This window comes from Ceratotherium simum, chromosome 10 (assembly GCF_057802395.1).
Source record: "Ceratotherium simum simum isolate JZ-2026a chromosome 10, ASM5780239v1, whole genome shotgun sequence".
NCBI lineage: Eukaryota > Metazoa > Chordata > Mammalia > Perissodactyla > Rhinocerotidae > Ceratotherium > Ceratotherium simum.
Window position 1 is genome coordinate 2,594,588 of NC_141909.1, and position 25,007 is coordinate 2,619,594.

The 25,007-nt window shown below is 42.2% G+C and overlaps 1 protein-coding gene across 9 annotated transcripts in view; it reads right to left on the reverse strand.

The window, feature by feature from the left end:
* Nucleotides 1–25,007, reverse strand: part of ARHGEF7 (Rho guanine nucleotide exchange factor 7) — a 151,054-nt gene that overhangs the window by 46,069 nt on the left and 79,978 nt on the right. For all 9 annotated transcript variants that reach the window (XM_004423175.3, XM_014781870.2, XM_087435840.1 and 6 more), the window contains 3 exons: nt 23,829–23,917; nt 10,002–10,096; nt 9,676–9,771 (listed from right to left, as the gene is read on the reverse strand). In XM_004423175.3, the coding sequence (XP_004423232.2) occupies nt 9,676–9,771; nt 10,002–10,096; nt 23,829–23,917 (280 nt within the window). The remainder of the gene's footprint in view (nt 1–9,675; nt 9,772–10,001; nt 10,097–23,828; nt 23,918–25,007) is intronic.

Here is a 25,007-nt window from a genome sequence, read left to right on the forward strand (position 1 = left end):
AATATTACTGTAGAGCACCCAGGCTTGCTAGTATCCGGACGGTTCAGAAAGACAGCTTTCAGACGAAATAAACTACATCCTCAGTTTAAATTTATATTTTGATAATGATCTAAAACAAATCCTGTTTTATTGTGAAAATGTTACAGGAAATGGTGCAAACAGCGTTTATAAAAAGAATTCACTTCTATCTTAAGAGAAGCTTTATAACTAATTTTTGAACAAAATCAAAACACAATGTTTGTTTAACCAATAGAGCAATTACAATAAATACTTATAAATTAAATATTTTCTTTGATAAGCTGAAGTTCTATCATATATAAGACAACTAATGGGAACTTAGCCTACTGATGTCTACAATATACTGAAAAGGAGTTTGCAACTAAAATACAACCCAAACGTGCATGTAAACAAAGGCTGGGGAAGCAGAGACACCTACGACAAGAACTGACACATGCTCACTGGGAGGAGGATTGTGGTAAGAGGAGAAGCAGAGAAAGTGAATGCAAATGAGGGGAAGAGTAGGGAAAGCTGGCTGATGCACACTTCTCAGCCCCATCCCCAGGAAGCAGCAAGGAAGGCTTTCTTTCTGAGCTAAGGCACAAGGAAGGGAAAGGGGAGGAGAGAAGTCTGAAGCTGAAGGACAGACGGGAGGCCCTCTAGGGAGGGACTCGCATAGATTATTTAAACTTTGGACCTGATCTTCTAAATCAGCTTTTTCCCCCACAAGATGCCCCGTGCAAACATCTCAAAGAACAGTTTGTAAAACGCTGCTGTGAACAAACAAATAACCAGGCACCACCCAAAGTTTCTGAGTAGAACGTTGACCGAACGAGGAAGAGCCTGGGCTGGTGTAGAAATAGACGCACAGGAGGCCAAAACGGAGGCCAGGGCCTGGGTAGGAGGTTCGTGCAGGATGTAGGGAGGATGAGACAGACCCAAGCCAGGGCAGGTGTCAACAGTAAGGGCAGTGCAGGGGGAGAGCCCGAGACGGAGCAACCGACTCAGGGCGGGAAGAGAAGAAGCTTTACAGAGGTGTCCATGGTTTCTAGAAAGAACAGACTGGGGAGCAGTGGAGTCTTTAACCAAGGTAAGGACAGAGCAGAAATGGGGTGACTAGGGTTGGAGACAGAAGGGGACAACAACATGGATTCTTGGTGAGCTGACTTGAAGGGCTCCAAGGAGATGAGCACAAAAGTATCGAGCAGAGTGTTGGAAAAACAAATCGAGAGAGAGATCAGATCTGGAAAGGCTGATTTAGGAGGCAGGAGACAGGCAGCTGAGGCACCTGTGATGGCAGTGATTACGCCACAAAAAGCACGAAGAGCAGAGGGCTCAGGACAGAGCTGTGAGGATCCGCAGCAGGTAAAATGGGCCAGAAGCAACCAACTGAGAAAGGGAAGCAAGGTGGCTAAAATATAACAAAACAAAATTCCTATAATTCCAATCACTCTGTCTACCCAAATTACCATTTATGACGCTTCTTTAGTCATCGCAAACACTTTAGTCATTTTCTCTTTCTCATTTCTCGTGAAACTCTCCTGACTTCTCAGTTTATGACACAGCTACAGCATCCTTCCAAGGAACTGATTAATGTCTGATGAGAGTAAGATTAAAAATATATTTTGCTGTTTTCTACCACTCCAAATACAGGCAATGATGGTCTTAACTAGCTGGTGGTTAAAAATAAGTTATCTTTCCTCCAGCTGTTTTAGAAGAAAAATAATTAAATCATCCATATTAAAAAACAAAATCCAGGGGCCAGCCTGGCGGCGTAGCAGTTAAGTTCATGCGTTCCACTTCGGCGGCCCGGGGTTCACAGGTTCGGATCCCAGGCGTGGACCTATGCACTGCTTATCAAGCCATGCTGTGGTGGTGTCCCATACGAAGTAGAGGAGGATGGGCACAGATGTTAGCCCAGGGCCAATCTTCCTCAGCAAAAAGAGGAGGATTAGCAACAGATGTTAGCTCAGGGCTGATCTTCCTCACCAAAAAAAAAAAAAAAAACCAGGGCCCAGCCCCATGGTCAAGTGGTTCAAGTTCTGCGTGCTCTGCTTCAGAGGCCCAAGTTCACGGGTTCGGATCCCAGGTGTGGACCTACTCCACTCACCAGCCGTGCTAGGGCAGTGTCCCACATATAGAGGAAGATTGGCACAGATGTTATTAGCTCAGGGTGAATCTTCCTCAGCAAAAAAGTAAAAAAATAAAACAAAATCCAGACCAAGGAACTGAATTATCATACCAATTCATTAGATCATTCATTAAATCCAGCAAAGCATTCTCTACTTCCAACCTGATTCTATGGCTAGGCCGCTGCCTGTTAGCTATCTCCAAAAACAATATGGAAAAGAGAACTGAGAAGAAAGCAGAATTTCATCACCATCCACAGAATAATTTTGCCCAGATAAAGACAGTAATATCTAAAGTCATATATCCTATACATATCCTTTAATGCCAAGTCTGAGGGCATAAAGTAAAACTAGCTGAATATGATGCCTAAGAAGTGGGAGGGTGAGGGAAAAAAAGTCCCTCAACTGGAAGGAATACAGACCTTTCCTTCCAAAATATCTGAAATCAGCATGAGTCTCCTTTATTACTAAATGATAAATTGCCCACAGGAAAGGGCTCTGCCACAATGGAGGGCTACAGGGAGCCAGAATGCATCTCCCCCTGGAGGGACCAGCCCCACCTGCTGACCTGTGTTTAACCCTGTGGTAGGCACTACTGTTCTATTCCTGCTCTACATTTGAGGAACTGAGACATCAAGAAGCCTGGCCACACCTCTTCTCAGATGATGGGAGGCGGTGGGGTGTGTGGAGCTATGACTCCCACATCTCCACCTCCAACCTGACCCGATCCCAGGGCTGGCCCACCACCTGTCCCCACTTGAAGGCACACAAGCACCTCAAAGGCAATGAACCACCTCATCCCCAAGCCTTTCCTCCGTCTTCATCTATTAGTGACACCAATGTTCTCTCAATCAACTTGACTCAAAATCACAATTGTTTTTAAACCAGCCTCAAAGTAGCTGAAAATCATAAAAAGAGCAGTCTACACCATTAAAAAAAAAAAAAAAAAAAAGTTCAAACAACAAACCTGCTTAGAAATTAAGTCTCTAGAAAGAAAGTAAATTTTTCTTAAGAGTAGATCTTAAGATCTATTGACTTAATGATCTACTGACCATAGATTTATTGAACATCTACTACATATTAGCATGATGGAAGCAAATAACTGGGAATATAAAGAATAAGACACCGTCTTGTCGTCTAACAGCCTCCATGAACCGGCACCACAATGGTCCAACTTTTGCTCCAAAAAGGGTATGTTTCTGTCAACTTTCAAAAATAGAAAGCAGTTTAAGAGGCAAAGCATTTATTTAAGATCAAAGAATTGCAATTTGAGGAGCACAGATTCAGGTAGAAACCCAAATAGTGTCCCACTAGGGAGTAAAGGTCAGGGGCTTTTAAAGGCAAAGAAGGGAAGTTGTAGTACAAAGAATGTTAATTGGAGTTGGAGGCAGAGAGCTAGTCTTGGCTAAACACTGACTGACTATCGATTCTATCTTCAGAAAGCCCACAGTCCTCAGCCTTCGTGATCAGGACATCAGTTCTCCTGCTGACTTCTCAAACAACTGCTTGTAAAACAACTGTCGTCTTGGCCCAGTCCAAAAGTTTGGCCTAGTCCAAGGATCAAGACAGCAGGCAGTACCCTTGGAAAGGCAGCTCCGACTCCACTTTAAAATGGCTCCACCATGGCCAATTTCGACATTTTCCTTATAGTCTTCCACAGATGGTGGCACTCTGTAAACTCCATCTCCAGACAGCCAGGCAATACCATCTATTATGTGGCAGAACCACTCATAAACCTATGTGAACTTTTTCAATGAAAAGGTGTCCCCGGTATCACACTGGGACACAAAGCAACAGCAAGGAAGCCATGAGACAGTTTCATTAAAACAACTGGGTTATACCTGATTATTTAACCTCAGATATACCTTGTTAGCCCTGGGTGTCACCAACAGGGCCAATGCCACAGGAAGCACATGCAAAGGAGATGAGGAAGAGGGAAGGACCTGGAAAACGAGGATGGAGAGACCCCAGGACACTCAGTGAGGAGTGGTGGTGTGGGCCACAGACACCCCCAGCACAGCGACACACACGACAAAAGCACCTGAGAAGCCCTGGGCTCTGGGGTGCAGAAGTCAGGCACACCGGCTCTCTCAAGAGCCGCCGGCGCAGGAGACACGCAGCAAGTCTCTACTGTCTGCCTGTCTATCCCTTGGCACCTATACCTAACGAACAGCTAAAGAATATAGGGGAGTTCAGCATTTTTTTTAAGAGGGAGTATTACAAGAGCATCACATCATTACCAAATTGAATAAATAAAAATAATTTTGGTGAATAACAAGGACATTCTGCAAAACAACTTTTGAGATTTTATTTTCCATAGAACTTAACCTGCTTTTCATCACAAAATACAAGCAAACCTCCCAACTTACAAGTGAGTTTTATGTGAAAGAATTGTTTTGAAGTCACAGTTAGATTCCCAGAATTCATTTTCTCATAGAAACAGTTTTGTAAGCCACAGTTTCATTCTCAGACTGGTCCAAACAAAGTCTCTTTACACCATAGGATCTACAGTAAATCACTATACTACAGGGATGGCTCTACCATCTAAAATAGCATTTCAAAAGAAAACTGCATTTCAAAAACTATCTTGGAGAGCACTCACCATCTCAGCTCTCCCAGTCCTGGAGGCAAGGTGGAGCCTGTTCCAGTGGGTAGGGGTGAGAAGAGTCAGGGACCTGGGGAGAACCACTGGCAAAAGGGCTGCTAAGAAGTAAAACTGCAAATCAGAGACTCTCGCTAGGGAAGAGTCCTCGGAATCAGTCATCTTTCACAGTGACTGAGCTAGGATGGGGGTGACAGGGCATGGGGGCTCTCAATTTAGACCACCAGTTACTAGTCGTGTGACCCTGGGCAAGTCACTCAACCTCTCTATGCCCTGACCTTCTCATCTTTAAAAACCTACCCATGAGGTCATTAAAGAATTAAATAAGTTAATACATGTGAAGAACAGTGCCTGGACCGTATCAAGAATTCAATAAATGATAGGTCTATACAAGGAAGTTCACCTTATATAGTTATTTATAATATGACTTAACGAAAGCAAAATAAAATGCATCTAAAAATTAAGTAATGGCTAAAAATGGTACAGCCATAAGAAAGACAAATGAGCAGCCGTTAACATGGTATTTTAGAAAATCTCCCACTGACATTAAAGTGGTAAGAATTCGTCTAGAGTTCTCTCTGGAGCACTCCCTTTGCACACATCCAATCATGTAACGTGCAAGACTATTTCACGTCTCCCGCAAGAGATGTCCACAGAGGAGGCCCGCCCATACCACTCACACCTCCCCGACACCAGGCCTAAATCCTACCACCTCACAGCCCAAATCAAACAGGCGGCCTCTAAATCTGGGCCCAATTATCCACGCATTCTCTTATAAAGCAAAGTTTAAAGGAATGGAGGAAAATATTAACAATAATTACCTCTGGATGAAAAGACTGTTGGTGATTTTAATTTTCACCTTTGTCCTATTCTGTAGTTTCCAGATATTTTATAATGAGTTTGTAACTCATTTTATAACCAGAAAAAGTATAAATACCATTTTGAAAAGTGCTCCCTGCAGACCACCGTCTCTGCCTTTCCCCCAGTCTGAGCTCCCTCAGGATAAGAGAGTACAAGTGTATAAGCTACAAGAGTACTAGGCACAGGGGGAGGGGGACACAGGCGGAGAATGAATGAATGAATGAATGCATGAGTAAGTGTACGAGGGAGGCTGAACCACTTCCCCTGACAAGAGTGGTTGAGTACAACCCGCAGAGGACCACAGGAACATACTCCATTCCCAGAGGTACTAACTAGAAAATCCAACCTCAACAAAATTCTTTATAAAGTAACTTTTATAAAAGAACAGACGTCAACTTTACTAACACTCACTTTCACAAAATCATTACCAAATGGTTATTAGTCAGTGACTTTTAAGACAAGAGGTATTTATTAAACAGGAAAAAAATCCTAATAAAACCCAACAGCTTCCTATCTGGTCTCCTGCATCCTCCTACCCTCCACCGCCCCCACCATTCTTCACAGAGCAGATAGTTGTTTTTACAAAGAATGCTGATCACGACACTGCCAAGCTTAAAACCCCTTAATGGTTTCTAACTACTCTTTGAAAGTTGTCTAAAATGCTATAAAAGGCCCCGAGGGCCTGGTGACCTCACTCTGTCCCCTGTACTGTCCCACTCACCTCCTTGTTCACAGGCTACAGCCAAGCGAACTCCCACCTTGGGGCTCTCTGCTCCTATGGTACCATAACAAATACATTTGGTCTTTGTCCCCGTTCCTGGCACAGAGCTCCTAAAACTCGCAACTTCCCGAGCGACAGGAACGTCCTATGTTACCCACAATGAGCCTCTTTCAACCATACCAGAGTTTGGCTAATGAGGTGACTCCTGGCAGCCTCTAGACAGCTTCAGGATGGGGCGCGCTGCCAGAGGAACCAAGCACATGATTAGAGGGTTGGAACTTTCAGCCCCCACCTCCAGGGAGGGGAGAGGGGCCTGAGATGGAGTTATCACCAATGGCCAACGATTTAATCAATCATGCCTATATAATGAGCCCTCCATAAAAAGCCCTAGAGGACAGGCTCAAGAGCTTCCAGGTGCTGAACAGCGGAGGTGCTGGGAGGGTGGCACGCCCAAAGAGGGCAGGAGAGCGACGCGCCCCTTCCCCCATACCTCACCCTATGCGTCTCTTCCATCGCCTGGTTCTGAGTTGTATCCGTTATAATAAACCAGTAAACGTAAGTAACGCAACTTTCCTGAGTTCTGTGAGTCACTCTAGCAAATTACTGAAACTGGAGGGGGTGTTGTGGGAACCCTCGACTTTGTAGTTGACTAGACAGCAGTGTAGGTGGCTGAGCAGCCCACTGTGACTGACGTCTGAAGTGGGGGCAGTCCTGTGGGACTGAGCCCTTGAGCTGTGGGGGTCTGTGTTGACTCCAGGCAGTTAGTGTCAGAGGTGGATGAACTGTTGGACACCCACTGGTGTCAGAGAATCGGCAAAGTGGCTGCAGTGAGGAAAAAAACCTCTCTTCTCCCCTGTTCCTTCCTGGTTAATTCCTATTCACCCCTCGGTACTTGGTTATTTTCCCCTGAAATTTGCCTGTAGCACCCTGCATGCTTTCCTTCACAGCAATTCCACAATTGTCATTTTGTAATTATTTATATAATTTTAACTATCTGTCTCCCTCACCAGACAACAAGCTCCAGTAGGGCCGGTGTCATCTCTGTCTCGTTAACATCTGTCTTATCAGCACCCAGAACAGTGTCTGGCATGTAGTGGGCACTGTACAAACTAGCAGAGAATGAATGGGGAAGGCACCGAGCATATCGGGGATGTTTCTGAATGGACTTAAAAATCAATGAAGAAAAACTAGTCACATATACAAGTGACAGAAATATGAATGTGTTAATGCAGCAAACTCCATGAGTGTGGAGCCCACAGTTCATTTCCTTTTGAATTGTGAGCACAGACCATTGCTACAGAAAACATGCTTCCAAGGAGCCTACAACGCTGAGGGAAGAATCGTGATTTGAAAAATAAGAAAAGGACTGGGTTCTCTAAATCTACGAGGTTCCATTTCCAGTTATAGCCAAGTTACTCCTCTTGAACTGACTCTCCTGCCAATAACAAAAGAAACTGAACAAAATATAAAACCAACTACCTGAAGGCACCAGAGAGCCATCAGAAGTAGGCAGATTCTGCAGGAGGGCTGGCGTCTGGAGAAGGAAAGGGTGCAGGGCCTGTCTCCCGTTTTCTCTGCTTTTAGGAAAATGGTGGCCAAGTCTGTTACGTGGGACAACCCCAAGAGAAAGTCACAGGGTTTGATTCAACCTGAGCTGCTGGAACTCAGGGGGCAAATCCTGAGTGAGTGTTCGAGAATGTGTTGTCTCTCTCTAACAGAGGGAATTGTCTCTGAATTCTGTCCAAATCTCTGAAAACTTTCAGAATATTCTTGATACAAAAGAGAAGGGAAACTGTTGATAAGGAAAGCTGGTCTCAAACATTCCATCTCACCATGGAAAATCCAATACCTAATATCTATGTACCAGAACCTTGAGGAACTTGACTGAAATAACACCCAAGCCACACCAAATACAGAGACTACATAAGACTAAAGCTTGACTAGATATTTGACTTCAAGCCTATTTACCTCCCTGAATTTCAGTTTTTAAATCTATTCTGCGAGGACAGTAACATTTGTCCTAACTATCTCACAGGGCTGATATGATGCTCAAAAGGGGTACTGCAAACGTACTACGTGGGTCTTCATTTAGTCCACATTATCTACCGCCAGTGGGAAAAGCAGAGGCAAACATTTACCTCCATTTTGTGCACAACAGGGCTAGCATCTTACAAAGACCCCAAATTGCTGGCAAATGACCACTCATCAAAAGGTGAGTCACCACAGTGATTCTCAAACGACTCTTTCCCTGGTCATGTAAGTAATGCCACTTTGTACAAACCAAAAATGCTGCAAAAGGGAAATAATGTGCATTTCTGTTTGAAAGCCAGTATTTAGTAACACTGGCATTCAGCTTTCCTTGCCACATCTTCCAGTATCAAGTGCCCTGATGGACCCGTGAAGCTGAAGTTAAGGGAACAAATCTCGCAGCGTGGCAAACTGTTACCAATTTAGTTTAAAGAGCTCGTGGCACAGAGGGCAGGCCAGCCCTCACCACTTCAAAGACTGAGAAAAGAGACAGGCAGAACGCTGAAAGGAAAACCAGAGGCCAACACAAAATGGTTTTCTGGCCCTTCTGGTGGTTATAGAAATGAAGATCATTCAAAAATAAAACGTGTCACCTTCCTTTATCAGGTCCACAAGTAAATAAATATTAAATGTCACCTGGTGGACTAAAACCTAAAAACTTTTCAGGTGCATTATGATTAAGTCATCCAACACCTAGCAGCCACTTAATAAATATCCTTTAATGTCTGATGTTAAAGAACATAAAATAGTCACACAGGAAAAAATCTGATGGCTCATCATCCAGAACATGCCCCCCACCAAAAAAAAGCAAGGAAGTGACAAAAGCAAGTCCCTAATACACCAGAATAGCATGTCACATGGGTTGTGCTTTACAATTTCTCAGCTTCCTGACAGCCACGCACTATATGTGCTGGAAGACGACGCTAGGAAGACCTGGCCTCCTGAGGTGCACAGACCTGCCTCCCACATACTACATGCGGCAGGTAAGGAACGAAGCTCCCAGCACCTCCACGTTCTTTCACATGACGGTCTCTCTTCCTCTTTGGGGTTCTGCATCCCCTACTTAGCCCCTGCTCCCCAACACCCTAAAAATCACCACTCACGGGAAGCCCTTCTCCTTTCTCTGAATAGTCAGTAGATCCCTCCTTCAAAGATTCCTTCTGTAAAAATTAGTCTAAAACACAGCTTTTACTATAAAAGTTGATAAACTCAAAAGGGTCATTATAACCTAGTTTCTATCTTTAAAAAATTATGAATTCTAAAATTATGTTAAACTTAATCCTTTAAATACCAGTTATATCAATCTGAATTTTGCAAATTTTTAGCATCTTACTTACTTGGTGCATTCTTCTAAAGACTGTACAAGCATTTGCTGGAAAGAACATATTTCTTCTAGATTTCCCATTAAATGTGAAATGTTTGCTGAACTTAACCTAGAGCCAAGAAAAACAGCAGTAAAAATACGTAAACAATTTTACCTATATTCCTCTCCTCTCCCATCCCAACGCCCCACTGAAGTCTTAGCCCAGTGAACAGCTTGTGTCTAAGGCAAACTACACACCGAACTCCGTTCCAGTACTTCACCCTCTGTTCCCTGAAAATACGAGGGACCCACCCAAGGTGACAACTATTTTACAGTTAACACATTTACCATCTAACTTACTTCTCACTGGTCTGTAACGGCCGTAGATAGGTTGAAAGCACAGTCTGAAGTTCTTTAGAATATTCATTTTCTGTTTCCAAAATATTCTGTAGCACCTACAACAGACGATGAATAAGTATTATTTGATGTCAAGATTTATAAGCTTTGGAAAGTTCATCCGCCGTTCACTGAACCATTGTTCATTTCATATTGTTGCTTCTATGTAATACTAATGTGTTTAATACTGTCACTCCCTGTGATTATTAACTACTAAATCCATGGAATGAATTCTTACTAAGGCTATACAACTGACTTCATTTTACTGCCAAGCACATTTGATACAGGTTTACCTATAACAAGGCCAGAATGAATTCCATCATCAGATAAGTAATGCCAAGCCAATTAGGCAAAAAGGAGAAACCACTGATAATCACAACAGCACAGATGCACAGATGAATCTCTACAACACTGTGTTGTGCAAAAGAAGCCATTCACAAAAAGGACATCCTGCATATTCCATTTTACAGCAAGTCCAAGAACAGGCAAAACTTATCTATGACCGCAGAAATCAAAACAGAAGGAAGGGGAGGATGTGACAATGGGGAAAAGGACATGAGACAAATTTCTGAGGTGACAGACAGGCTCTATATCGTCATTTGGGTAGTTGTTACACAGATATACACATTTGTCAAAGCTCACTGAGCTGTTACACATTTTAACAAAGGTAAAGTATATTTCAACTAAAAAAACATGGAATTCACTCTTTAGACTGCATCTAGCAAATCTAAATCAATTTCTGGGAACTACAGACCTTCATTAAATGATAGTCTCAGATCACCCTACACACTAACATTTATTAAAAATTAAAGGTCTATCAGTGTAAAACAACTTTAAATAGCCACTACTTTATTTTAAAGATAGAAGAATAATAATAAATCAACCTTAAAATTAAAATGTTTCCTAATACCCTACATTAGTGTAACAAATTTAGCCAAAATCAGTTAATAATTCCTAAAAGCTGAGAGGTAAATATAAAGTGCACAACAGCTGAACTGAAACCTGAGCCTCTTTCCCTCAGTTAACATCCAAGAGCAGAGGCTCCTACAGGCAAGATGAGAAGGCCACAGTCTGCAGGTGGAGCCTGGTGCGAAGACAGGGGTACAATGACTGCCGATCCGATGCTCACTGCACTCTCTCACTGAGCAGGGTGCTCTACACACAGCACCTTCAGTCCTCGCCAACACTTCTCTGTTTACAGAGGAAGAGACTGAAGCTTAGACAGGTTAAGTAACTTATCTAAAATCAACAGCCAGTGAGCAGCGGAGCAGGATGTGAACCTAGATCTCTCCGACACTACACTGCACACACTGCCCTCTCCAACTACCAGACTAAGGGGAGGAGTCAGGTTCCCTGGGACCTGACACAAGCCAAGAAAGTGACCTCCCTTCCTCAACCATCTTTTCATCCCACTCCGTTAGAGAGCCAGTATCTTCTTTAATCAGAAAGTCTTATTACACGTATTTTCTGAGGATCTACTACATGCACTAAGATGTGCTATTTGTCGTCCAAAACTGACAAATCATCCTAAACTAATCATATGAAAGAAATTATACAGAATAAAGATATCAAACATGTTCAGTTTTCTCCCCGATTTTTGATAATCAAAATGTATGTTTAAACTTTCAAAAGAAATTATTAAGCTAAATTTAGATTTCAGCATTAATAACTGCAACATGGATTATTATTCTGTGACTACCATGTTCCGTGTGCTCTGAGGAGAGAGTACAGTCATTCATAAGTAAATGCAAACCTGATTAAATAACTTACATACTACGCTATTTAAGAGGAAGAGAATCAGAGGTTCTTTCACTGCGACACTGAACTCTGGTTTCTCCCTGAATGGGTCTATTCATGGAAGACTGGTGGGGCGAGCCCAAGAGAGGAGGGAGTTCATTCCTTTGTGGGGAAATCTGGGTGCTGATCCTACGATCACAATGTCTTCCTTCGAAGAAATACTCACTGGACACAAATGTCAAAGGACTGGTGGACAGAGACCACAGTGTGACACCAGCCACTGCCTCATCAGAGAAGTATACTTTAAATCTGAGCTCATCCTTCAAAAATAACATGAAGTAAGCCAAGTATAATGGGTCCTTGAACTAAAAAAAATTAAAAATAAAATCCGTCACAGATGTATAAGACGGAAAGTCCTTTTACAATGTTAAAACGAAAGTTAAACTATACGACTTCGTGTCTTAATTACAAATGTTAGAAACTATTAGCAACACTGCTTAGAGCATGCCTGAAAACCTATACACCTATTTTATAAAACAGAAAAGCAGTTCCTCTGTGATGTAAAAGGAAAACACCTGAGAAAACATCATTAGCACGATAATGAGTAGAAGAATAAAATGACATTTCCTTAATCATAGCCTCAGGCATATACGCAGATATGAAAGCTTCCTGTAAGAACGTACCAAAAACAATGCCAAAGCATTCTCTGCCAAAAAGCTACATTTATTAAGACAGTTAAGTTGGTTAATTTCAACTACGAGTCATAAATATTATCTTCGAATAAGTGCTAAAGACAAGTTCTATGATACCTGCATCCAAATAATCCAAGTTACACTTAGCTTCTCCACAAACACACAACCAAGACTGGGCTAACTGAGCCATGCTGACGCTGGCTGTCCCCTCTGCCAGGAGGCCACACATCCCCCACTGAGCTCAGCAGCACATCATGTGCTCCAGGCATCACCTTTCTTCCCTTCCTTGACTTCTGCACACTCTGGCTGCTGCAGGACCCCATGAGACCTCACAGCTCGGTGCCCACAGCTCCATCCCACGAAGGCTGGTACAGAGAAGGCATGCAGCTTTCCCAGAAAGAGCAGCCTTTACTCCACAGCCGTGAAGAACACCCGGGCTGAGCCTGGCCAGTGCGAGCTCCCCGGGAGGCATGAGGCGTGGAGAGCCAAGTCCAGGCAAACAATGGTGTCACACAGGAGGACATCAGGCAAGCCACACAGACAATCCCTGAACTGTCAGCTGTCACAGCAGAGCAAAACAAAGAAGGGCTGACTTCATTACCTCGCAGACACAGAAACTCACTCTGTCGTTCCTTGGTATCGCTGAGTCTACACATAAGTTACAGATCCTACTGCAAATTTTAGTAGGTACCATATGTTTTATTTTATATGTCACTGACAGTCCTTTAAAAATAAATAACTGATTTACATATGAGAGAAGAAACAGATATTAAGTAGTTTTTTAAATATTTGATCCAGATAATTATCATCATAAACTAAAACCAAAATCCAAAAACATAATCCTGTTTCATAAGCACAAGAGGAAAAACTAAAGAACAGCACAACTGTTCTAACCCTCTCCGACCCACTCAATCAGCCCCACATACCCCCCACACTGCAACCCACAAAGACATATAATCAATGCACGTTTCCTTTCAGCCCTGGCTATTTAAACAGTATTTAGTACTTAAATTTTCAAAAAGTAAATTACAAGATAGGACTTGAACCGCTAATAAACTGTCAGCCTCTAGGGAAAAGAGAGGAAGGAAGGGCAGAGCAGGGCTGCTGGAGGAAGCAATTCCTACAGCCCTTCTGGGCTCCACAAATCCCGAGGCCGATAAGGGCACAGAGGAGCAACCCCAATGCCCCCACCACTGGCAATTACTGATTTAATGTAGTTTGTTGATCTCTCCATGTTCTTAATACTTAATTACAGTAACTCTCAAAAAGCGTTTGGAGGGGCCATGTAAAATGTTTCTGTTTTATGTTATTGTACCTTCTGAAAGAAGTTATATTATTATAGTATTTCTTAATTTGGGGATTCACAAGGTCTTGGGATGTATTTCTTCCAAATAGTAAAGGTGTACTATACAATAGCTACAGCAAAAGCTGCGGGTCCACTATGATATGTCACCGCAGGAAACTGGCCTTAGCAAACAGACTGATGTGCATGACCGCACCATGATGTGTGAATAGCTGGCCTTGGGAGCCCGGCAGACCTGGGTGCAAATCCTGGCTCTGCCATGTCCCACCTGGGAATCCACAAGTCTATGGCTCTGTCTCCTTTTTTTTAACAAAAAGGGATTTTACGAGGTTGTGATAAGACACTCAAGAGCGTCAGCTCCCTGACTTAAGGTAGGAGGGAATCTTACAAACCACCTAGGACAGCCTTCCAATCCAAACAGGGAATCTTATTTGGAGCTACTTCTTACACAACTCCATTAGTCAGAAAGTAATTATTTTACAAGACAGCCTTTCCCATGATTAATCAACTCAATTTTTCCTTCCTTCATTCACCAAATGCTTAGCTCCTACTCTTGTGCCTGGCTCCTGCTACCACCTGAAAACCTTCATCTAGATCTTCATCAATATAAAAGGAGGAAATTATGTAAAAACAGGGGAAGCAGAATTTGTCACAGATGTCAGCAGGCCCCTCAATGTCGATATGAAATGTGGGTGGGACACAAGAAAGGGGGGAGACAGCTCTCCAGGAGAGCCACGGGGAACAAAGCTGAACAACCCTCTGTAATGCCCAGGGCACATGAGATGAGGAAACCTTATCCACAGGCCCCAGGGCAGAGACATCAGATGTCACGACTGAAAAGCAATCAATCTTGGTTAAGGTGGAGAGAAGCAAAAAGACAAGTAAAAGATAAAAGAAAAAGCAGTAAACCACGGCTTGGGGTTAGTGCTGCTCCACATAAAGCTGAGAGGTCGGGTCGCCAGTCTCAGGTTCCCCTGGGCCCAGCACGCAGAGGTTCCAGGCAAGTCAAGGAGCAAAGGGGAAGGACAGGTGCACTACTGCTCTGGAGCACAGGAGAGGTACACGGAAGGCTGCTACAGCACTTTATGGAAGATACACATCTATTTTGTACAATTACTAAACTAGTGATTGCTACCTACATATTTGCAACGTTTCAAAGGCAAAAGCCACCCTCTCTTTTCATGATATTTGGCATGAGGGGAAACAAATAGTTCTCTATTTGCTGTTCCAATAAATAAAGGGTACTGATGTGATGCAGTGGATAACAAGTCAGACTATTCAATAAAACCTGGAAAATAAAACCGGTGTATCACTCAACACGTAAGGTCATAAGGACCTGTATCTTCCCAGATCAACATAGCTAAGAAACCTTGTTCTCTAATGACAACCAAAGAAACTCCTCCTCCCCTAGAAGATGTGACCCCTTCTCTCTAGGGGTGGGCAACCAGCTGCTACAACAGGAGAGACATCTGTTACCATCCTGTAGGTGCAGTTAACGTTCTTTCATTGTCCAAACCCATCAAGCTTGAACATGTCACAAACATATTTCCTTTAATTATATGATCCCATCACCCTTGACTACAGCTCTCCCAGGTAATCCTCAAATGGGATGCCTATTTGCAAACAGAATGGTATGGTAGCCTCAGTGATGCACAAGGCCCCAAATGCTTCTAAATACTCTTCCTAATAACCATGAAAACCTCTTAAGAGCCAAGCACTTCGCCAGGCACCTTAAGGCCAAGTGCAAATCCTCTTAACAACACTACAAGGCCAAGGCCAGCACGGTCAACCTCATTTCATAATGAAGTGACTGTGCAGGCAGCTAGGGAGCTTCCCCAGGCCAGCCCACTGACAGGGCACGCAAACATGACACACAAAGGCTAACCCCCACACCCAACTCCACCACCTAAAGCAAGGGCACCCCGATCATACTGACCTAAGACTGGAAACAACCTGATTGCAAACAGTTTTCACATTCGAAAATAAAGGCTGGCTTCATCACAAAAACTAATCACCTCTTTATTTAAAGTATCCTGGATTTTTTCTTCCATTGTCACTCCTCAAGTCTGAGGCCCCGATGCCCCTACCGTCATCTCGGATGCCCTACTTCCATCTCCAACACAGTCTGACTCTGGTGCCAAAGTAATCGTCCAAAATCACTCTTACTTGCATTATCAAACAAAAAAATTCTGCCACTCAAAAGAAACCATTCTCAGGCACACTTCCTTCTATTTTCTATGACAACATTTTTACATAATTAAATCACATTACCTATATAATTTTATATTCTGCTTATTGCACTTAACATGAAAACATATTTTTGATTTTTTTTAAAATTTCATGCGCATCTTTAATAATTATAAATGGATGTATCGCTGGCTACTTAACCATTCTTGTACTGCTAAATATTTAGGTTGCTTGCAACTTATTACTATAATAAATAAGCCTATGAAAACATTTGCGCGCAAACATCTTGAAATATATTTCAGGTAATTTCTCTGGAGTGGATTTCAAGTAGAATTACTAGAAAAAAGGCTTGAGTATTTTCAGAATCCTATATACACCTGCCATACTACTTTTGAGACACCTCATATGTATTTACATTTCCATCATTATTAGAACTGAAGATTCTCTCTTTAAATCTCAGCTTACGGGATACATAAAATATTGCTATTAAATTTTTTATGGTTAGCTTAACTGTTCTGTCAGAGTGCTAAGGACTGAATGTTTGCGTCCTCCCAAAGTGCATTTGTTGACGTCTAAATCCCCAGTGTGATGGTATTTGGAGGTAATCAGGTTATGAGGGTGGAGCCCCCTCCTGAATGGTATTAGTGCCCTAATAAGGGGATGAAGAGACCAGAGCTCCCTCTCTCTACCATGTGAGGACATGACAGAAGGTGGCCCTCTGTCAACAGCAAGAGACACTTCACGGAGAACCCGACCACGTTGGTACCCTGATTTGGGACTTCTAGTCTCCAGAATTTTGAGAAATAAACGTTTACTGTTTAATCCACCCAGTCTACGGTATTGTTTTAGCAGCCTGAACTGATTAAGACACAGCCATCAGTATTTGCCGTTTTACACTGCACACACCCTTTCCTATTTATCTATTAATCTTAATGTATTTGTCTTAATGAGCTCTTCAGACATTAAGGATGTGTTGTTATAACTGTTGCAAATAACGTTCCAATTAACTTGTAATTTGGTTTCTATTGTTTGAGGGCAAAAAATTTATTAAACTTTTATGTGACCTAATTGATTTTGATATTTTCCTTTATGTTTTCATTTATTGCTTTTAAGTTCTAAAAGGCCTTCCCTTGCCCCGATGCATTAACCAAACATACACAGATCCACTGGCAAAGAATGCAAGCCTAACTAAGCACAATCTTTAAGCCATCTTGGGCTAAACTCTGCTGCCCTGAGTATGAATACTAGGAAGCCGGGCATAAAAAACAAAAACAATTAAAAAAAAAAAACAAAAACAGTGTCCAACAGTGACTGTAGGGGAGACAAACTAGAGTAACTCACAGCAAGTCACTAAACAAAAAACAGCAACAACAACACTGTTGTTGGGAGGGAAAGTTCAGAACTGGAGGTGCTAAAATACATCTTCTAAAATGTCCAATTTTCAATGAAAAATTACAAGATATGCAAAAATCCAAGAACATGTGACCCATGCACAAAAAAACGGCACTCAATGGAAACCGTCTGTGAGGGGGCCCTGATGCTGGGCTTAGCAGACAAAGGCTTCAAAGCAGCTATTACAAGTATGTTCAAAGAGGGACTTCCCATATTCTGGTTCTGCATGTAAGGAGCTTGGAAGTCATCATTCCGTCCTAACAACAGGTAAAAAGCTGAACTGACTCTCCTTGGATCCATAGCAGAGAGGGGACACAAGGTCAACCACTGTGTCCAAGACTGGAGAGACCGACAGGCAAATACCAGGAGTCAGACTTACCAGAGCAGACACACAAGCAGAAACCATCCTGGGAACCAGCGTCGGGGTAGGAAAACCTGAACTGCAGGTAACAGATTGCTGGAGGCTCAGTGCAGACATGCCTGAGAGTTAAAAACTCTGAGGGGAGCTAGTCCCAGAGAAGCCCCCACAAAATTGGGAAATTTATCTCCAGGAGCTTGACAAGGTTCCCACAGTAAATATCAGAGAAGAATGTCCTTGGGCTTCCAGGAGAGGGAGGGAAAAGGAACCATTCTGAAATATGCCAGAGCACCCTGTTCTTCCTAACAAGGCTTGCCTTCAGGGGAAGCTAGTTAACCAGAGCCTAACCTGCTGGGGTTTCATCAGAGCCTAACTGACCTGCGGTAAGAAAATTCCCAACTCCAACCCACTCTAGCCATCCTGTCCCACCTAAAGGGGGATAAAGAAAACTGAGAAACACTTGTGAAGTTCAGAGTCCAGAGGCATAGGCTCCCTAAAAGACTAAGATCTAATCATAATACTATAGAACACTTTCCTCCCTCCCTACACCTCACCACCACTTTACTGAAGGCCTATTTACAGCAGTCCCTTCTACCCAGTACGTCATGTCCATTTATGAGGAAAAAATCACAATGCATACCAAAAGGCAAAAAACACATTTTGAAGAGACAAAGCAAGCATCAGCAGCAGACATGGCAGGGATATTGGACTTATCCGACTGGGAATTTAAAACACTATAATTAATATGCTAAGGGCTCTAATGGATAAAGTAGACAACATGCAAGAAAGATGGGCAATGTAAGCAGAGAGAAGGAATTCCTAAGAAAGAGTCAAAAAGAAATGCTAGAGATAAAAAAACATTGTAACAAAAGTGAAGAATGCCTTATATGGGCTTAGTAGTAGACTAAACATGGCTGAGGAAAGAATCACAAAGCTACAGGATATATCAATAGAATCCTTGGAAACTAAAAAGCAAAGAGAACAAAGACTGAACAAAAGGGAACAGAACACCCAAGGACTGTGGGCCAACTACAAGAGATGTAACACACATGTAATGGGAACACCAAAAGGAAAAGAGGAAAAGAAAAAGAAGAAATATTTGAAACAATAATGACTGAGAATTTCCCCAAATTAATATCAGACACCAAGCCACAGATCCCAGGAAGCTCCAAGAACACCAAGCAAGATGAATGCCAAAACAACCACACCTAGGCATATCGTCTTCAAACTATAGGAAATGAGATAAAGGGGAAAAAACACACATCTAATAAAGGACTGCTATCCAAAATATACAAAGAACTCTTAAAACTCTACAATAAGAAAATGAACAACCCAATTTTAAAAACGGACAGAAGACCTGAACAGACACATCACCAAAGAAAATATACAGATGGCAAATAAGCATATGAAGATGCTCCACATCACACGTCATTAGGAAACTGCAAATTAAAACAACACTGAGATACCACTGCACATCTATTAGAATGATGCATATCCAACCCTGACAACACCAGATGCTGGTGAGGCTGTGGAGCAACAGGAACTCGCATCACTGCTCATGGGAATGCAGAATGGCACAGCCACTTTGGAAGACAATTTGGTAGTTTCTTACCAAACTAAACATACTCTTAGCATACAATCCAGCAATCACAATCCTTGGTATTTACCCAAAGGAGTTGAAAACTTAAGTCCACACAAAAACTTACACACGGATGTTTATAGCAGCTTTATTCATAATTACCAAAAGTTAGAATCTACCAAGATGCCCTTCAGTAGGTGAATGATAAACTGTTGTACATCCAGATAATTGAATATTATTCAGCACTAAAAAGAAATGTGCTATCAAGCCATGAAATGACATGGTGGAACCTTAAATGCCTATTAGTAAGTGAAAGAAGCCAATCTGAAAAGTCTACAGTCTGTATGATTCCAAATATAAGAAATTCTAGAAAAGGCAAAACTATGGAGACAGTAAAAAGATCAATGGTTGCCAGGGGTGGGGTGGGGAGGGATGAATAGGTGGAGCACAGAGGATTTTTAGGGCAGTGAAATACTCTGAATATTACAATGATGGATACATGTTATTATACATTTGTCCAAATCTATAGAATGTACAACACCAAGAGTGAATGCTAAAGTAAGCCATGGACTTTGGGTGATTATAATGTGTCAATGTAGGTTCATCCTTGGTAAAAAATGTACCATTCTGGTGAGGGATGTTGATAATGGGGAAGGCTATGCACATGTGGGGGCAGGGGGTATATGGGAATCTCTCTCTCTTTCTCTCAATTTTATTGTAAACCTAAAACTGCTCTAAAATAATAAAGTCTAAAGAAAAATGTCCAAAGAACTGAAAGAAACTACACCTAAAGAATTAATGGAAAGTATAAAAACAATGACTCAGTCTTATTTGACTATAAAAATAATCAAATGGAAATTATTAACTGAAAGGTACAATAAATAAAATGAAAAATTCACTAGAAGGGCTCAAAATCAGATTTGAGCTAGCAAAAGAAATTATTAGCAAACATAAAAAAGAGCTCAATACAGATGATTCAATCTGAAGAACAGAAATAAAAAATGATGGAAAACGAACAGCGCCTCAGAGACTTATGGGACCCCATCGTGCTCACCAACATGTGCACAATGGGAGCCCCAGGAGGAGAGGAGAAACAGATCACCAGCGTTCCATAACGACAGTAATAAATCACCAAGAATCACTCTTTAGTTCCCAGTGTTTTTTGGTTTGTCTTGACTATTACAAAACAGCAGAAAGATACATATCCATCCCCACTCATGCCTGTCTCCTGTGTCTTAATTTCAAAATGTTTGCACCTCCACCTGGAGCACTCTCCTCACTGCTCTCCACTGATCCAGAGTTGAGACTTAAGCCTTTCCTGTCACTGTCTTTAGTAACATCAGTCCACACTGGTCTTACCTCTTGGAGAGCCTTCTTACCTCTCAATGGGGCTAAAAATACCTACGCTTCAGTAGTTTTCTGTGAAAACAAACCTATACAAGAAGTGTAAAAATGCCTAACATATTAGCTACTATATGTTGTTCTGCATGTTGTATTCTGTTCTATATTTTACTTTTCTATACAACTTGTAAATACAGAATTCAGAAAAGCTGAAATTGATTCCTGGCTTAGTCACTAACCAGTGTGTGACCTTGGACAAGTCCTTTAACCTCTAGAGCTTTCTGTTTTCTCCCCTGTAAATGAGAGTGCTATACCAAAAGATGATTTCTACGAATTCTCTGAATTTATGTCAGTAACAACCGCAATTTTAACATGCTCTGCTTACTAACACAGCTTTATTACACAATAATGTAGATGTGATTGTGAGATCAAGGTGTTTTCCCACCATTCTAAATGAAAGAGTTGGCTGAGTCAGAGAGAACAGCATGCATTATATAAAGGCTCTTTTTTTTTTTTTTTTTGTGAGGAAGACCAGCCTTGAGCTAACATCCGATGCCAATCCTCCTCTTTTTTACTGAGGAACACTGGCCCTGGGCCAACATCCATGCCCATCTTCCTCTACTTTATACGGGACACTGCCACAGCATGGCTTAACAAGCGGTGCGTCGGTGCACGCCCAGGATCCGAACCGGTGAACCCTGAGCCGCCGCAGCAGAGCACGCGCACTTAACCACTAGGGGCCGGCCCCATGGCTTAGTGGTTAAGAGCACGCACTCCGCTACTGGTGGCCAGGGTTCGGATCCCAGGTGTGCACCGACGCACCGCTTCTCCAGCCATGCTGAGGCCGAGCCCCACATACAGCAACTAGCAGGATGTGCAACTATGACATACAACTATCTACTGGGGCTTTGGGGAGAAAAAGGGTAAAAAAAAAAAAAAAAAAAAGAGAGGAGGATTGGCAATAGATGTTAGCTCAGGGCCAGTCTTCCTCAGCAAAAAGAGGATTGGTATGGATATTAGCTCAGGGCTGATCTTCCTCACAAAAAAAAAAAAAAAAAGAAAGAAAGAAGGAACTCTAAAAAGGCCCTGATTATCCTTCAATCTGAGGAGGATTACAGAATACATAATGCAAAGGAAAACAACCCACCAGGATTTCTAGAAAGTATGGCTACCTAGGGACTACCTAAGGGACTACCTAAGGGAAGCCAGATTAATGAAGAGACTAGAGAAATGCTGCTGGCATCAGTTTAGGAGCTGCTAACTAATTTCCTCTAATACAATTATTTGGACATAAACTCTAATAGAAGATAAGTAGCTCCCTCATTGGAACATCACTGTGGATTATGACTGCATTATGACTGCATTATGCACCACATGAAGCCTTCTGCAGAAAAGAAACCAACGTCTCACATAAGAATGCAAGAGGAAAAGGCAGCTTCACGAATTATAAGTTTTCCTACTATGAAACCCTGAAGAACCATAAAAACTTTTGTGTCTTTTTGTGGCTACATGCACAAAACCACACATATAACACATAATACATACTAAAAAGCAAAGAAGTTAGTAGAGCCATATCCCAGGAACAAACGTAAAACAGGCACATAACTAAAGAGAAGGTAGGGTGCTGAGCACAACCAGGAAAGGCAGGCGGCCCCACCGGGTCGTCGTACAGGACGTGCTGAGGGTCTGACACTCTGAAAGGTGATAGTCAGGGTGGAAGTCAGAGTCCAGATGGTGAAAAGAAGAAGAAGAAATCGGGGAAGCAGAGGTGAGACTCGAAGGATTTTCTTAGGACGAGAAGGATCCAGAGTTGACCAATACACGGAAAAAGGAAGTCAAAGCCTGCTAGTGGGGTGCGTTCAGCAGCATCCTGCACAGAGACCAGTGAACGAGGAGAGGTAAGGAAGTGAAACTGTGAAAAGAGGCAATACAACGGTGGCTGGAGGTGAAAGAAAACAACTCCTTGTCTCCACTCACGGGAACACACACTGACAAGGGAGAAATTCCTGCCACTTCTGTTCACTGCTGTACCCCCAATGCCTTTCACAGGGCCTGGAGCAGAATGGGCACCTACGAAACACTTGTGAAGTGAATGAATTTCCCCTGAGGCCAACTTGTTCTGTAAGAAGATTTCGTGGCAAACGGCAGGTAAATGCTTAGGAGAAAGCTGAATATGCAGACTCCCAGCAAAGACTGCAGCCATAGGTGGGGGGGGGGGGGGGCGGGTAGAACTGACGCATATTTAAATCTGTCACAGCTTTTCACCACTTCTTAATAAAAGTACAGAAAATGAAACACTCATGATGAAAGGGCTGATGCAAAGAAACATTACTCAGTTGCTATTTCACTTCAAAAATTCAAAGGTCTCATGGACTCAGATTTATACCCCCTGATCAAGAAATAAAAAAGATCGGGATGGCGGAAGAAATAAATAAATAAACGCACACTTTCCACAGAATTCAAAACACATACATGTTTAGAAAGTTACTTTGTTGGTTTACCATGCCAAGTATATCATGCCAGCAATTTAAAATTTTATCCAAATAAAGAATATCATTTTCTATTTCTGTAGCATGTGCAACTATTTAGGGACAAAAAAGGTTTGAATTAGATATTAGATTTAATACTGCAGATATTTTTTAAGCTCACGAACTGCTCATATTAAGTTTCAAAATGCAGCAAGTTTTAGTATTCTGAAACACTTTCTTTACTATGTGTAATGTCTAGACACTCTCCTCTAATTTCATGCTATTTGATCAGTCCCAGGAAAGACTATGCTAAGATATAAAATAACCTAAAAACTATATTGCTCTAAAGTACTTAGAATCTACTCCAAATATGAGTATTATGGCATTCAATGCACATAAATCTTTAAATCACATTACGCAACTTTTTCATATCTCATTTTGGAAGACTTATAATGGTATGGGGAAATAATCACAATACCAAGTTATCTGATAAGAACAGGGTACAATTCCATATATACAATATTAAAACAAAAACAAGAATATTATAAAAATACATTTAGAGATTAAAAGGAAATATACCAAACATTACTGGTGTTATATCTGTGTGGCAGATAATGGATAACTGTTATATCCTTTTTCATACTCTAGGTAGTTTTTACCTATATTCTACGTTGCAGAGTTTTAGACACATTCAAAAAACAAGTTATTCTTAAAAATGTTTTGCAATTACTCACCACATTATAATAGCTTTTGTTAATGGCAGTCGTATCAAATCCTTTGGGAGGGCTCTTCAATGCACCGGATTTGGGCGACACGGGCTTTTCTGAAATAAAAATGTAATGTAGTTTTACTGATCAACACTAGAGACGACCAAATGCACCAGCCCCCCACACAGCCCAAAGCTACCAGTGCAGCAACCTCAACTGAAGTCACACACAAGGGGAAGCTGAACAGAAGGCCTGGGTGCGGCGAGGGAGGCATCACAGCATCTGCATCTCCCCACACTCAACCCCTGAGGTCAGGGAGCCAGCATCCTTCACAGCCCTGCATCCCTCAGCCAATCCTCCCAGTTCGGGCTGAAAATCTATGACACATTACACTGCGTTGTGGTCAGCAAACAAAGAACTCTAAGTGCTGCAAACTAGACACAGACTCCTAAACTAGGAGTGCAGTAAAGGTAAAACATTACTCCGACAGAACTAGAGAGAATGTTGGCAGACACATAACAACACTAAAACATCAAGACCCATGGTCTGGACTGTATTTCAGGGATTCAGATCATTCAGAATGCAAGTCTCTCTAAACAAGTAAGGTCTGGCTAAAGGCAATAGATAAAGGAGAAGGAAAGTCACCGCAAGCCAGAGCAAAGACAAGAAAAACCACCTGTCCTAAGAATCTCTGCACCAGGGATGACGATGGAAGCAGCCATGATCACTGCAAAGATTCAAAGATTTTAAAATTGCATGGCTTTCATTCAACATTCATTTAAGAGATACTTATTCAGCATAAGGGAGGCTGAAGAAGTGCTTGTTAACTGATAACAGCTCTCAGGATGTGTCTGTGTGTATCTATCACTAGGTTCCATGGGGATGGGGGTGGGGGTGTCTATCACTGGTACTATGGAGAGTCAGGGTGTGTCTGTCTGTCGTTGGTTCTGTGGGGTATGTCTGTCCATCACAGGTTCTGTGAGGTGGGTGTGTCTGTCTGTCTGCGTCTATCCTTGCTTCTGTGGGGTGGGTGTGTCTGTCTGTCTATCACAGGTTCTGTGAGGTGGGTGTGTCTGTCTGTCTGTGTCTATCGTTGGTTCTCTGGGGTGAGTGTGTCTGTCCATCACAGGTTCTGTGAGGTGGGTGTGTCTGTCTGTCTGTGTCTATCCTTGCTTCTGTGGGGTGGGTGTGTCTGTCTGTCTATCA